The sequence below is a fragment of the Parasteatoda tepidariorum genome, chromosome 4, assembly GCF_982258835.1.
Source record: "Parasteatoda tepidariorum strain Cologne lab strain chromosome 4, Ptep-v5.0, whole genome shotgun sequence".
NCBI lineage: Eukaryota > Metazoa > Arthropoda > Arachnida > Araneae > Theridiidae > Parasteatoda > Parasteatoda tepidariorum.
The window spans coordinates 46,862,066-46,878,876 of record NC_141758.1 but is presented as its reverse complement, the minus strand read 5'-3'; the positions used below and the strand labels follow the sequence as shown (position 1 = coordinate 46,878,876).

At 26.7% G+C, this 16,811-nt stretch overlaps 1 protein-coding gene across 2 annotated transcripts in view; it reads right to left on the bottom strand.

Moving 5' to 3' along the window:
* The window catches only part of LOC107455049 (inactive dipeptidyl peptidase 10), a 452,295-nt gene that overhangs the window by 80,452 nt on the left and 355,032 nt on the right, over positions 1-16,811 (bottom strand). For both annotated transcript variants that reach the window (XM_016072453.4, XM_016072452.4), the window contains exons 7-8: positions 8,048-8,126; positions 3,491-3,617 (exon numbers count right to left, since the gene is read on the bottom strand). In XM_016072453.4, the coding sequence (XP_015927939.1) occupies positions 3,491-3,617; positions 8,048-8,126 (206 nt within the window). The remainder of the gene's footprint in view (positions 1-3,490; positions 3,618-8,047; positions 8,127-16,811) is intronic.

Here is a 16,811-nt window from a genome sequence, read left to right as displayed (position 1 = left end):
TCAACAGGCTATTTTTTTAAAAACAATGCATTAAAATGAAACATTGCATAATTTTTGACAATATTTTTAACGTATCACAAGACCGACGAAAGGCAGTAACAGAGTTGAAATTTGACGATTCAAAATATCCCGTTTTTATGAATTTATCTCGGTTGTTTTCCTGTTATTCCTATTTTAAATACTTTTTTTTGCAATTTTGCTCTCTTTTTTTTCTCTTATACACGTAGATAAATTCACATTACATTTTGTTTATCAGCTCAAAAATTAGAAGACTTTGAAATTCGAAATTTCTAAGAGGTGTTGAAAAACTTATGAACAAAAAATGTAACATTTGATAAATCGTTCGAAAATTTTTAACTGTACGATCTTGTAGTTAAAAATGCCATGCAAGGCACTCTGCAGCCCCTAGAAATGCAACAGGAATTTAACATGCTGTATAAGTCAAATTTGTTTATTAGCTTGACACGATTCCTTTTCGAAATTTTAATCTGTTTGAAAGTTATTTCAATTTTAAGATCATTTTTAAAATTGAAATAAAAATTTCGTAAATTTCCTCTCAGTTTTTTGGTTTAAATTAGGACTATTTATCCATCTTTAAAAGAAATTTTTTGTGAGATCTTTAAAACCTTGTTCGTTCTAGAATGGATATCGAAAGTAGAAAAGAGAGATTAATTGTCGCCAAGCTGCCATCATTTGCATTGAAATTTTAGAAAATATAAAAAAAGTGATTCAAGAGAAATAGTTATTCTCAATTTTAACTGCTATAATAATAAAATGCTATCTTTAACAAGTAAAATTAGGTCTCATTTAATTCTTCTTCCTGTGTTACCAATTTTGCATTCCTAATTTTATTTTCAAATATAAGTCATTAAATTTCTAAACGTAAGTAATTGTTCCTTTTATGATTAACATTTAAGCATTATATTCTTTCAAATAATCATGATAATTATTCATTTAATTGACAAACGTTTATTTGTTTTTGAGAAGTATCGACTTTTCAGGGGAAAAAGCAATAGCGAATAAAAAGCAATTACGTGGGTTGGCGGGTGAAGTGAGCAGGGGCCGGAACCTTTTAGTAGTAAAAAAAAATTAAACTCTTGTTTCTAGCAGAGAAATTATCTGATTTCAACGTTTCTTTAACCAAAATTATACATTTATTATTTTTTTAATCCGCAAGTTTTTTATTTCTTTTAATATGATAAGTTCATCCAAGCGTAACGCTTCATTTGGATTCAAATTTTCATTTCACTGAATACATCGCCAAAGAATAATAAAAATGCGAATCGAAATAACACTTCATTTCTCTCAAGAATCTTGGACTCAAATCAAATAGATTTTGAATCGGAACTCAAATTTTTATACCTTTGAAATAGAAGGAAGAAAAAAATAGCTCTGTAACAGCTACAGCGGGAAACCCATCGACGTGAACACAAATTGGATATGGAGTTTGCCCAGAGGGTATATTCAGTTGAATAAGATCAGTTCAAGCGAAATAAGGAAAAAAAGAATAAAAATTCTAAGTCTTTCTTGAGCTTCAATTACTAACAAGAAACATTTTAGAAATGCAATTTAAACAAAAAAAAAAAAAAAAAAAAAAAAAAAATACGAAACTTTGATGTCAGCAGCAATATTGTATAAATTCTTGTTTTTTGATAAGCAACTTTCTTAGACCAGAAAAATTTCTGAAAGAAAAGCTATAATGCAATCAATACACCGGATAATTATACGATGGCTAAACGGGAAAAAATATAAAATTCAGCAATTTGCAAATAAAAAAAATTAAATGTTTCGTGCTGGAGTATGTATCCTGTCTATTTATTGAAGCGGAAAGAAAATAAACAAATAAGTAAATTAAATTAAAATATAAATAAGAAATAAATAAATAAAAATATATTTATTTATCTAAATGGTATATGAAAGCTCTTTAAAAGTTGATTAATATTATTTTAAAAAATAACTATATACATTTTTTTTTAATCTCACTATAACGAAAGACAATCAAACTTTAACGGGTTTTTTTTTTATTCCACATTATGATAATTTCTTTTTGATATTGTATCTACTTTAAGATTCAAAAATGCTTTAATTTCATAAGCAAATTTGATTTTGAAGATTGTGTTTTAAAACTGGAAATTGGTAGAATTGTTATTCATTTTATGTTCATTGCGAAGAAAAATCCGTTTTTAATATATATAGAGAGATATTAAATTTTCAAATTCTTCTTACTTTTAATTCTAAAAAATTTGATGAAGTTATATTAATTTTAAAATTGCTTATTTAAAGATGATGTACAATAGTACATCAAGTACAAATCTAATATTGTTAATTGAAAGACAATAATAACACAACAAACACAGTAAAACAACAATGTATTTATTACTATATATTTTAAAGTAGGAAACTAATAAAAAAAATTAAACATCACATAAAGATGCTTTGTAAACTTTTAAAACGATGATTATTTTTAAAAAATTCATTCTTTTATTTAAAACAATATTTTTTTTAAATAATCTGTTGATTTATGTCATGAATTAAATCAAGTTGATTCAACGAAGTTCGTTAAAGTAAATTGGCATTAATATTTATCTTTTTTCGTATACATTTTCCAATTAAGACTGAGTTAGTGTTTAATATTTTTAGAGAGTGGTAGTCTAATATTGTTTAAGTTGGAACAAATTGTGTAGTAGAAATTAACAACATATCTAGGGGCAAAAAATGATACAGATTACTTCTGGAACACTTGACCAATATAGTGACCGAACCACATAAACTACAACACACACTTTTTACAAAACTGATATTTTTTAAACCTAAATTTCCCTTAGTATTGTTTCTAGATAAGTACATAGCAATTTTTAGGAAAGCATCGTAATATCTACGCATAACTCCTTGTGTCATCCCCTCCTAAAAATACGCATTTAAAAAACGATCTCCCAAACAATTTTAAAATGTGCCTCATTGTTATACAGCCTGAATCCTTTCATTATATTTATGAACAATTATCATGACTTTTGGAAGGGTTTTTTAAGATTTTTTCTGAAATCTTTTAATCACAAAATATGCGTATTCTTTCTTAATTTAGGAACATATTTTCAGAAATAAATGTAAACAAAAAGAATGATATATAAATTGTGCAATTCCTTGTATAATCATTAGTGCAAGGAAATAATTTTAAACGTTTAAAATTTTAATATCCCTTAAAACTTGATTTCTTTATAAAAACATTCATTTAAAATTTCGCGAGCTGATGTTGAAAGAAACAATTAATACGGAACCTTATTTTCTAAAAATGTCAAGAATAAAGAAAAATGATTTTTAAATCAGAGATATTTTAATTATTTCTTTCATAAGTATATTTTTTTTTTTGTATTCTATGTCAGTGAATATTTTAATATGACAAAAGTTATTATAAAACCCTAAGAAATTAATTATAATAGATGTAATTGAGGAAAATAAAGCACAGATATTTGAAAATTATGTGTCTACCGACCTTCATATATCCAATCAGGAATACCGTTGAGTATGACGTCATTCTCTCCATCTGACGTCAGACGTCTTGGTTTAGTGAGAGAACTGAACTGGGGCATGTAGAACATGTTACTGTCCTTAACAAAGACCTAAATATATTTAAAATTAGTTTTCAATATTAGTTAAAATAATAAGGAAAATTTTTTGACTACATGATTTATAGTTTTATTGCAGGATTGTCGAAAAAATATTGACGAAAATGTAACTTATAATTATAATTCACAATGTTTGAAATTTCTGTAAAACCTTGCATTACAATTTAAATTAACACTAAAATCAACATTGAAATTTAATAAAACAGAGAATCTTACTTCAGCGCTACAAACATCCTTAACACAAATCACTTACGGAGCACATAATTAATAATACCATTATAATACCATTAATGGTATTATAACCATTATGATACCATTAATTGTATTAACACCATAAACTATTCTAGCCCCATAAATTTTTCTTACACCATTATAATATTTGTAAATATCACTTCCCTTAATATGTTGAATTATAATTTTTAAATTAAAATGTCATCTATTACAAATGAAGTGAAAAATAATTATTTCTATACACTTATCTTAAATATTTAAGAATTTGAGATTGTATTAAATCTAAGGAACCAATGAAACATGTGTGTTTAAAATTTCTGAAAGTAGGTTCAAATAATAACAATAACAAAAAAATGAAGAAAAAAATATATAAAATTATCTCCAACAATATTGATGAAAAATATTTATATTGATGAAGATAAACGAAACAAATATTTTAGAATCATTCTATTTTAACAAATAATGGTTATAATTTCCATCAAAAATCACGTGGATTTAGATAAGACCTATAACAAATAATTTCCAATTTAGTATTATATCAAAAATAAGTAATGACTCGAATTTATAGGATTGGTAAATCTGGGTTGATTTAAAACGCCTCTAAAATGTTCTAATCATAATGCAATCACGATTCTTGCCAAAATGAGCCAAATATTTCGACTGGAACAAAGTGGCATGGATTGAAATATCAATACATGAAGCTTAATTGATGGAGATATTTTTAGTTCCACAGCGCCTAACTGCATCATTTGGCGTACAAAATGACTCCATTTATAGAAGATAAAGGCAGAAATATTTATTTATAAAACTGTAATTGACATCATTAGTTAATGAGAAAAGTCGTTCCAATCAAGGTACATTCGATTCTGAGCTAGTTCATTTGCATAATCACTAAATGCTGACGGAGAGATATGCAAATAAGTCTTTATTCTCGACGATATTGTAATTAGATTTATGCTCTAGGAGTCTGAAGTTAATTAGACTATCAAGTTGCAATTTAAAAGAGTATTTTTTCATGCATGTTTCGATCGTTTAAGTTATTCTTGCGATTTTTTGTTTTGTTTTGTCAACGCTCTTGTTTGATTTGATAAGAAATCACGAAAACTGTTTAACTGATTCTAAATCATTTAAATTTTAAAGATATGCTAATGGAACAATTCAATTGAATTGTTACCATGCTTTGGAAACTTTCAATTATATTTGTAATTTATTATACAGGAAAAGTTTGTTACTATTTATAAACCCAAACTTATTAGGCTTTTTCCGTACGATTTTTTAATCGTGAAAATTTAAAGCGTCTGTACAGCGGGTCTGCCTACTGGTTATGTGCGCGCACTGTGCATGTTGCATTGATATTTGAATGATACACCTACACATGGATGCTGCATTCTCACTGAGGTGTTACATTCAAATTCGCACGTTGTATTCTAATTAGGGCGTGGCATTCAAATTTGAGTGTTGCCTTCACTTTCGGTGTTGCATTCATAGATGAGGGGGGGAAAATCGAATTATGCCAGAGACGCATCTTTTTAAAGTGAAAATCATATCTTAGAAGAATTCGGTTACAATAGCAAACTTTCTTTTAATCTCTGCTTTGCTACATACTAAATAGTTATTAAAAGTTATTGTTGTTTTAAGTCACTTTTCAATACTAATAAGCCTATTTTAAGGCAGAGAGCTGCGCTACGTCTTGTTTTCCAGTGGCACCATCTATGATCAAGAATTTGATTTCTGCCTTACACATACTCATCAGCCCATTTTATTGGGATGACACATTCACCTATCATTCATTCTATCCATCCAACATCAGATTATAAATTTGACCTGAACCAGAGCACGATCAATCTCCGATGCAGTACCACCAGAGGTATCGTTTTGTTGTCGTATCAAAATTGGAAAAGTAACATCAAAACAATCGTAACAAATAAATTGTAATTTTATATTGAGACAGCAAGTATGGTAAACATTATTGACGCAAAATAAAGATTTAAAATGAAAATTAGAAGCGACTCCTCGTTGATCTGGAAGTCTCGGCTTTTCGAAACAGTTTGAAGCTTATATAACATCGCTGGTGAATAGGTAAACTTGAGTTTTAAGAGGGATGGCTTTTTATTAGTCTGGTGCAGAGACCAAAGCATCCATGTCTTAAAAGTTTCATGCTGTTAAAAGTAAATGAGGCTCATATTACCACTAATGCAAGCTAACAAAAGAATAAAAATAAAATTATCAATTTTTATTTTTTATTTATTTTAGGTAATTAGAATATACCAATATGTCATTCCCTCACTTGTCCCCACTGCTGATTTAAAAAAAGAAAAAAATTGTTTCTGAAATAAAATTTTTTTTTTTTACAAATTCGTGTTTTTTACTTGAGAATGCTGAAATATAGAATTCAGAAAATCAATTTTAAATTTAATTTCTGATAAAAATATTAACACAGCACTATTTTAAACTTTGTCCCCAGTGTTTCGCGTCATTCCCTCACAACAATGTTCTTATGACCTGCAATCTTCTTAGAATAAAAATATTTTAATAAAAACTTCAGAAGTTAACAACTGGCATCATGGAACAAAATTGCAGTATGTTTCCATCTTCAACTTAAAGAAGCTTTAATGTGGAATGAATTTGAATGAATCAAACCTGGTAAAATTTTTTACATTTGTCATTCCCTCATGTCATTTTTTAGAGTAAAATAAAATACAACTTCATCGAGAAAGTGGATAATTATATGTTGCTTTCTTGTATGAATATAATTGTATGTGATTGACTTCAGAAATTAATTAGGCCTAACTGTTATTTTTAAATTTTGTTGAATTCGTCATTCCCTCACTAGTGTATAAAGTGAGGGAATGACGCTAAAGTGAGGGAATGATTCAAGATGAGTATATTATTAATTTTTTTTTTGTTCAATCGTGCCAGCCAATTTTATTTCCCAAACCTGTAAAAACTATTAAATATATAAGACTAAATTATAATAAATATTAGATATACTCAGTATGTTATCATTTTCAAACTTTAGGTAGATGTAACTTAGATAAAAACATGTATTAAAATAAAATATCATTCCCTCACTATTAGTGTCATTCCCTCACTTTTTAAATAGTGAAAATAATTAATTTGTTTATTAATTAATTTGAAAAATAAATTAAAAAAGTAATAAATTAATTTATTAAATTAATTTATTTATTTATTAAATTAATTAATTAATTATTAATTATTATAAATTAATTAATTAATTATTAATTATTATAAATTAATTAATTATAAATTAATTAACTATAAATTAATTATTTAAAAAATCAATTAATTTAAATATTAAGTATAATTTATAGGATATATACTTTCTTTATAATGCCATTACATATTTCTATTAATATAAAAAGTTTCAGAGCTTTTTATTCACTTTACTTTTTCGGGATTTTATGAACTGAAAAATGACAGTTTTCGTGAGAATGACCCATATAGTCAATATAATTTTGCATAGTATTTTAATGAAAACTGAAAGGTTCTTATCTTGGTCACTCTGCAGTGGTCTGAAACGCTTGGTGTGTAGCATAGAGTTCATGGACAAATGGTTGAGAACCTCAGATTTAATGTCTTTCTTGAGAAATTTTTCTCAAAAATAAGATTTTAAAGCAAAATTCCTCGAATTTTGAATCAGTTGCGTTCGAAAGTAACTATAGTTGACATACAATTGGTGATAAATTCATTTTATCTTTACTTTTGTTTCATTTATCCATTTTTTATATATCATGGTCATCTAACAATATTAGTAGAAATTGTTTATGAAAAAATTTCGAAATCTTCTAAAAAAATTTATTCTAAAAAAATTTCTAAAAAAATTTACACGTATGAAGAAAATAAACTTTAATATATAAAAATATTATTAAAAACAGCAAGCATTGCATTATTTATAGAATATTGTATTATTATAGAATATTGTAATATATTGTATTATTTATAGTATTATACATTGTATTATTATAGAATATTGTAATATATTGTATTATTTATAGTATTATACATTGTATTATTATAGAATATTGTAATATATTGCATTATTCATAGTATTATACATTGTTTTATTATAGAATATTGTAATATATTGCATTATTCATAGTATTATACATTGTATTATTTATAGTGTTATACATTGTATTATAATAGAAGTTTAAAATAAATATCTCTCTTACCAGCTGACTTCCTCCACGGCCCCATTGTGCGAATTGAAGCATGGCGTTAGAGTCATCATGGAGAAGAGGCACAACATGCCTAAAAAATAATTAATTTTGTAAATTAGCTCCTACATGAAGGTAACAAAAAGGGTACTAATTATTTTAAAAATATTTAATGTACTGAATGTTTTTTATTGTAGTTTAATTAATTAAATATTTAAAATTACGTTTTTTTTTCTCAGGTTGCTGAAATTATAAATTTGAAGCGGCATCTGAGTTGTTTGGTGTAAGCATAATCTTAAAATGAATAAAATTAGCTAAATTATGGTCTTACAAAAAAACGGTTTATTAATGTTGAAATAATTATTTGGAAAACTTATTAAAAATTGATCTAGTTCACTTTTTATTGAAAACTCTAAGAATTGCTGATAAATTTTTTTATAAATGGACATTTTTGGAATAATTTTTTAATTTTTGCTATTTATTTTTTCATTGGCATTTAACTCATTAAAACAACTGAATTCATAAAAAATTATGAAAATAACATAATGGAATAAAAATAACTGAAATACTAACTATATAATTGTTTCTTAGTTGAGTATAAATACAATTAAATGTTTAAAAAATCATTTCTGTTTAAAAAAAAATATGTCCTTAAGGTCCGAAACCATATGATTCTTTCACGGAACCATGAGGTTCCACGAAACACAGCTTGGGAACTGCTTGTTTAAAGGGTTATTGAAAAACATTTTTGAAAATACTTCATTATCCAGGTTTAATAACTTGTGAAGATTGGTATTATAAATTGTTATTGATATCATATTGAACTAAATGAGCAGTTTTAGGAACAAAAGCTGGTATCGGCTAAGCTGTACTAAACTTGAGGTTTAAGAAATTATATACTACGTATTTTTAAGGTATCTAAATTAAACGTATAAGAAATTAAGTATTAATCGAAAACGAAAGTGAGAGGGAAAAAAAACGAAAAAGGGAATAACAAATAAATAAATTCAATGTAAATCAAGAACACAAGGAACCGCGATATTTTGTAAAAAAATTTCATGGTGTAAATGCCATAACTAATACTTTTTATGCCCTTTCTGAATTTTTCTTCTTCATTAATCGTTAAGGGAAAAATAAATCAACTAAGTAAACTTTAAGAAAGAAATCTCTTCAGTTCTTTAACTATTTTTACTTGAATAGTTATTTTTTGCACACATATAATATATTTTCGCGCATCATGTAGGATAGTCTAACTTCAAACCAAGTTTATTAAATCGAATGTCGAGTATTGAAGCTTTCAGTTTGCAGAAAAATTTAAAAATCATCCGCAAAAATATGAAATTTTTCAAGTGGGCAGAAAAGCTGATATTTTAACATTTACTAAAACTTCACGTAATTTTTTTAACTTAGTTTTTTACTAAATAAAAATATCTTTCTCTAATAGTTAGAACATTTTAAATAATTGTATCGATGAAAATATATTTTATTTATATAATTAATGGTTAAGAAAAGCACGGTTGTAAACGAAAAAAAAAAAAGAAAACAAATATAATATAAAATTTTAAAAAGATCTTGCGAAAATATTAGAAGTTTTTTTTTCTCTTAAACACTTTAATGTGTTAATAAAAAAGAAGAAAATATGAAAGAGTGACTTTCCGTTTACTCAATCAATCAGTGTCAATAATACTCTTTTTAAATCTCTATTTTTCGGAAATTTTGAACTGAAGCAAATCTTAAAAACTTAGAACTAAGAAACAAAAATTTCGAATACGCTTGTAAGTATATTACAAACAAAAATATTGATTTTGCTACATTTTCAAGCATATTAAATAAATTTTTTAAGGAATGGTCTTTTTTTTATATGGGAAATAGGAAAAAGATTTTAACTAAACGCACAAAATCCATGAATTTAAAATATTAACTTCAACAAACTCTTAGGTTGAGTGGCAAATAAATTTATTCTTTGATAAATTTAAAAAAAAAACATGCAGAGTACTCAAAAGAAAAAAAAAACTGACCACTCTGAATAATTTTTGATCTAATGATCGGATTTTTCACCTTTTTTATGACTCAATCTTAATGGCTAGAGGGGATGACTTCAAATAGGCTAACAAATTAGAGAAGATAATTTTTTTAGTTGAGAAATCAGACAAATAAATGCTCTTCCTCTGAATAAACATATGATTTTTTCGACGGATTCAGATATCTGGCCTCCCAACTATAGAGAGTAGCCACAATCTGGGAAACATGGTCCCACTAGTTTGGTCAGGAGGACGCTCCAATGTTTGGACCACTTAATATTAATTTTATTTTCCAAACTTTGTATATATTTATTATTTTTAGTATATATTTATTATTTTATTTCGGAATAGTAAAAAAAAATTGACTTGTAAAGTATTTCTCAGAAACTATTCGACCAATTTTGCTCAAATTTTGTATTATGCTATTTAAAATATACATTATTTAAAATGATGCAAAATTGGTATACCTTAAAATTGTTTTGACAATTGTTTGTATTGTTTTTTCCTATAAGCTATTTTTTTGTATGGAATTATCTTTTGATAAACGAATTGCATAATTCTGTGTAAAAAATTTTCAACTCGGTTAAAAAATTTTCGAGATATACTGAAATACGCAAAAAGTAAAATGAACATTAAGGGATCCAAACTTTGGAGCCTTCTCCTGACTAAATTATTGAACCATATTGCGGCTATCCCCTATATTTTGGGGGTTAGAAATACGAATCCGTCGAAAAAAGATATTTTTATTCAGAGAAAGTACGTTTTTGTGTCTGATTTAGCAGTTTAAAATATCGTCTGCCCTTATTTTCTAGCATATTTAAAGTCTCCCCACTCAACCAATTAAAATTAATTTCTAGAACTTGAAGATACGATCATTAGATCCAATATTATTCAAGGGTGATTCGTTTTTTTTTTTTTTTTTTTTTGCACTGCACATTTTTTTTACTTTAAAAAATAGCCCAAAATTTGTTTTATTGATTCTAAAAGAGCACATTTTAGACTTCATTTTCTTTGAAATTGTTTCCAAAAAAACAGAAGAGAATAAAAAGCTTTCAATAGCTTAAAAATTTACTATAGTGGCAAACGTAAACATATTTTGAGGGTTCACCTTATAGGTGCCCATTTCGAGATCCACCAGGTGCAAACGCAGAAAACAAAATAATGAAAAATACAGCACTAGTCGTGAAAGGGGGAATCAGAAAGGAATGCAGCTTACTCCGACTTGCCCTTTTCGGCTACCATAGCTTCTTTCGAGTAACGTGGTTTCACTTGTTTTGTTTGCCATTTTTAATTTATTTTCCCTTTTTCCTGACAACTTTGAGTTTCTTTTTTCGAATCTATTTTTATTTCTTCATTTACGCCTGGTTGTCATGACTGCTTGATACTTATTGACCGTTTCTACCTGAATAATTTTGAAACTTAGCGAAATTTTTTGATTCAAGCAATGCTGTTTAATAACTAAAACAAACACATTTTCTTTTCTTTTGATGGTTGTTATATGCGCATCACGATAATATACGAACACAAAATCGGATGATGCTTTCTAAACTATATATTTATAACATAAATTTTTTTTCACAACATTTGTTCAATTATCTTGCCCTACTTTAATGAATAAATAATATAAAAAGGATTAAGTAAACTACTGAGAATTACATAAACAGTTTAATCAATGTAAATAAAATGATTCTTTTTAGTATAAAATGATTCAATTACGGAAGAAAAAGAGTGAGACTGACTTGGTGCGGTTTATTTACCTTCAAACTTTTAGAAAATTAATTTTACTTTGTTATGACATTATACAATGTTCTATTATATAATATATTATATAATATATTATATAATGTTCTATTACATAATGTTCTATTATATAATGCATTATGTAATGTTCTATTATATAATATATTATATAATGTTCTACTATATAATATATTATATAATGTTCTATTATATAATATATTATATATTGCTATAATTAAATTTAAAAACGAATGAAACTGAAATCTGATTTTGATTCAAAAGCTTTCTTTTTAATCTGAATTCTATCAAAATTTTGCTGATATTTAATTGACTTTTCATGCATTGAGTTTCAGTTCCGATGTTCATTAAAATTTAAGACCCGAAATTTATGAATGCTTTGCATAGCTACATTTACTTCCATACGTTCTCCAATAATGGCTGTGGGAAATCCCTCAGTAAGTCTCTGAAATAATTAATTTTTGAAATAGTTTTACTATTTAGTTTGAAATGGAATTTCCATTACCTTTTTCAATGTGAGCATTTTATTCATTATTGAAAATACTCTAAGTCTCAGTCACTAATGAGATCAATTAAGTTATCCTAGTTTTAATATGTAAGATTTTTTAAAAAGTGATAGCTAATTGAAATTGGTTGTTAAAAAAATCTTAAACATCTTGATACCAAATTCAATAGTTCTATTTAAAAATTTCATGTTGATTTTGAAAGGAAATCTAAAATCGCAGTTAATATTTGGTACGTGTTTCAAAAAACTATTACAACTGTTGCACTTTTTTGTAACATGTACACGTGCACATTCTAATTAGCAATGGCTAATAATACCAAAAAATATTTGAAAAAAGCTTTTTTTTATAGCTTTTTTTTAAACCTAAATTTAAAACAAAATATAATTTTTTTCGCTAAAAATTAACACAAATTTATAGATTAAAATTTATTTTATTTTACATTTGCCCTTTAAAATAATTGTGATGATTGAAAAAACTATGGTATCAAGAGTTAATATGATGCGTTATTTCCCCATTCACACTGTGAAAAGTTCCGAATAAAAGTACCGGTACTCAGGGTGTCGGTACTTTTCAGTGTAAAATCCGTTTTTAATGGAACATGTTACATAACTAAAAGTCTGATATGCTGTAACTTTTACTGTAATAATGCAGAGTCTCTGAATAACTGTAAATGAATGAGTATTGCTGTAAAATTTACGGTAAATGTGGGTTTTATGGATGATGTCCAAAACAGTAATTTGATCTGGTATATATTACATTGCCCTTCTTCAATCAATTCTTCGAATCATTTCATTTGCTTCGAAATTTTTTTTGATCTCTCGATAACAATATTTTTTCGTCCTTTTCTGCTTAAATTTTCAAATACATTTTATAAATGAAATGAACACTAAGTTGCTAAATAAATGAACCCTTTGAATTCCCTGTTTCCCATCGAGACGTTGATTTTTCTTAGACAGAAATATTAAATTAAAAGTGATGTATGTCCACGAGATAGATACTTTTATTCCTTTTAAGGAAAATAGGATAAGAAAGTTTTTGTCAAATTGATTTTTATAGAATAATTTTATTGACATTTTTTCTCTACGTAGTTTTATTCTTTTTGCTACACTCTGAAAAAATGTTTGTTTTGATGTTTTAAGGTAACATTCTCCTAAATAAAAAAAATGCCAGATAATAAAAGATCCAAAACTGTAAAAAAATGCTTATTATTTAATAAGTGAGTTTGAGAGAGGTTAGTGCAAAATTACTGTTTTCTGTTAATTTAATTATTTTAGCTGGGCACAATATTATGAGTATAGAATAAAATGTAATATATGTTTTTTTTAATTCTTTAAAATATAAAAACATATAAATATTCTTATAGAGAAAAAACAAAAATCTAATTGAACATTTTCGAATCACTAATGTGGAAGGTGGTATAAAATATCAAAGCCAGTTTGATTGGCAGGTGAAATATGGAGATATTTCAACAATCGCCTTTCTGCTCTTAACTGCCAATATACTATACCAATATTCAAGCCAATAGAAGCGAAAACTATGCCATTATTCAAGCCAATCGAAGCGAAAACTATGCAATTATTCAAGCCAATAGAAGCGAAAACTATGCCATTATTCAAGCCAATCGAAGCGAAAACTATGCCAATATTCAAGCCAATCGAATCGAAAACAATGCCAATATTCAAGCCAATCGAAGCGAAAACTATGCCAATATTCAAGCCAATCAAAGCGAAAGCTATGCCAATATTCAAGCCAATAACTGAAATTTTTTTTATCAATAACTACCAAAATTCAAGTAATAATCAAGCCTATTCTGAGATTTTTAATGTCACCTTTAAGTGATTCGTTAGATCGCAATTCGTTTTAATAGTCAGTCGTTAGTTCTTAATAGCATTTTCTTTTTGGCTAATTTAGGACCCATGGCTATACAATTTAAATGAATTTTTGACGAGGATTATAAAATATATACTTAACAGTGATCATTTTCGAACACCTTATAACATTAAAACAATAAAAGTAATAAAAATAATCGAATATACTCTAATATAAGAGTTTTAGGGAATTTTATATAAATACATAAAAAAATATTAGAGTCGCACATCTTGACCGTTAGCGGAAAATGTGAGAAATGTGAATGTACTGTTAGTGAAAAGTGTTAGGGAAAAAATTCGATAAAGTCGATAAAGTATACACATTTGGAGCAAGCAAATAAATATTTAAACAGGTAAAAAAGAGGAAAAACTTTCGAAACTTGGTGAATCATAATAGAGGGAGGCGTTATTAAAAGGACAAAAACTTGTTTGATTGCGTGATGAAACTTGAAAATGTTTCTAATATTCTCTCTTAAACTCCTCTCTGCTTCCTCTGGCATACTTTATGCTTTTTATTCAGCCCAAAACTTTCTCTGTTGCTTAAATACTAATAAGCGATCCCCACAGATTCCAACAGGGATCCTAAAATATATATAATAAAGGCGGGATCATGAGACGACTAAAGCTAATTAAATGTTTTTATTTTTTATTAATTTTTTTATGTTGATTCGAAATTCTATGTTTATAAAGTTTAAATAAGAAACAGAAATATAAAATGAAAATCTAACAAAATACGTATTTCACAGTTCTCGCTGTGGTATCATTGTACAACTTTTTCCCACTCTCGAGCCAATATTGGTGATACAAAATAAATAAATAAATATCATTTTGAAAAAAATAATTTTGTCTTTCAATTGACATCCTTACAAGTATTTTATTACATCTATTATATTTATATTTGAAATTAAAACACTTCATTTACTACATAAATTAAAAAGATAAAGAAAGTGCATAAGTTTCGAGTGCTTAAAAATAGCTGCTTATTCTTAAGGCAGTATTTACGATTTAAGTATATTTTTCCGCTTCAGTTTCTTAAAATTATTCATTCAGTGTTAAAGATTTGCTTTAGTTGTATTTTTAATATTTTTATACTAAGATAATTTCTATTTTTAGTACTTTTGCAATTGTGTATTTTATTTTTCAAGAAACCTATTGATTTTTATTGCAATCGCGTTGATCTATCTCAGTCGATATCAAAACGAAAAGGAATTCCATTCTTTCCGATAACTAGTAACGAAGCGTTTTTCTTTCCAACAATTGATTTCTGTTTAGGAGCCTACTGAAAGAGAAATTTATTGCTCCTAGATAAGATTTCTTTTCCTTTAATCGACAAAGGATAGCCTTTGGATAAAAAGATTTTGGAGGTCAATCCATGACGACACTTCAGATAAATAAATTTTAAAAGATATTAAACTCTCAAGGCAAAAGTATATATTTTGTTTTAAAACTAAGTAAAAATTGTGTTTGGAATCTAGCTATTTTTTCAGTAAAAATTTGAGGATTTCGCTAAACAGGAATGCAGTAAAAATCCTTTGAAAAATGAAATATAAAGAAATGTTTCCTAAATGTACTTTAGGAAATAGGTACTCTGTAATACTACGTTCATGTATTGATTTAAAACTTCATTCTCTTCAAAAATATACACATTGGAAAAAACAGTTGCTCAAGAAATGTTTGTATATACGTTTTATTGTTAAAAATAGAAATCTCTCTAAAAAACTTATTTTCACATTTCGCGGTAAAAGCAAATCATAGTAAGAAAAAGTAACAAAACAAGTATTTGCCGAAAGCATAGAACTTAATAAAATAAAGTACAAAAATGTTTATAATACTCCATACTTTTGAAAAACCTTACCCAGCAAAACATTAAAAAAAAGATCAACTTTCAAAAAATATCTAGTTTTTGGATATCTAAAGTGAGACGTAAGTTTTCTTTAGCAGTTTTAAAATAATTAATCAAGTGAATTAAAATATTGTTTCCTGAAAGTTTTTACTAATATTTGCTTTATTTTTAAGAAAATATTACTATTTTTTTAAAAAAATGTTTAAGATTTTAACGTAAAGTCTTTATAAATAAGATACTATGAGCTAAAGTAATGTAACAAATAAATATTAGAATTTTATTTTCCGTTCCTAATTTATAAGAATCTATGAATATTATGATGGTATAACTGATGTTAGTTTGAAACACCTTTTTATGACTGTTAGGTTCAGTTTTTTTTCGTTATTGCTGTCGTCGGCCATTAATGCAGAGAGGGTGCGATTGTTCTTATTTACCAGTGGCGCCATCTATGGACAAGAATTCGACTTCTGCCGCACTCAGACGTGACACATGTTTATAGGGTGGACCCATTCATTCATCCACAGATCGTAATTTTGGCCCGAATCAAGGAACGATCAATCTCCTGTTCAGTACCCCAAGAGGTATGATTTACTAAGGGAACATGGAGGACTTTGTGACTGGACAGATTTATACGGCATCAGTCACGAGTCTTCAGTCAGCTGGATACGAGTTTTATTCCGTCTTTAACCTTAATTATTTAAATTATTTACTAAAAAAAAGCAAATACTGAAGGAAAATAGCAGTTTTATGTGAAAGAGAAGCGTTTATGATTTAATTTTTTAT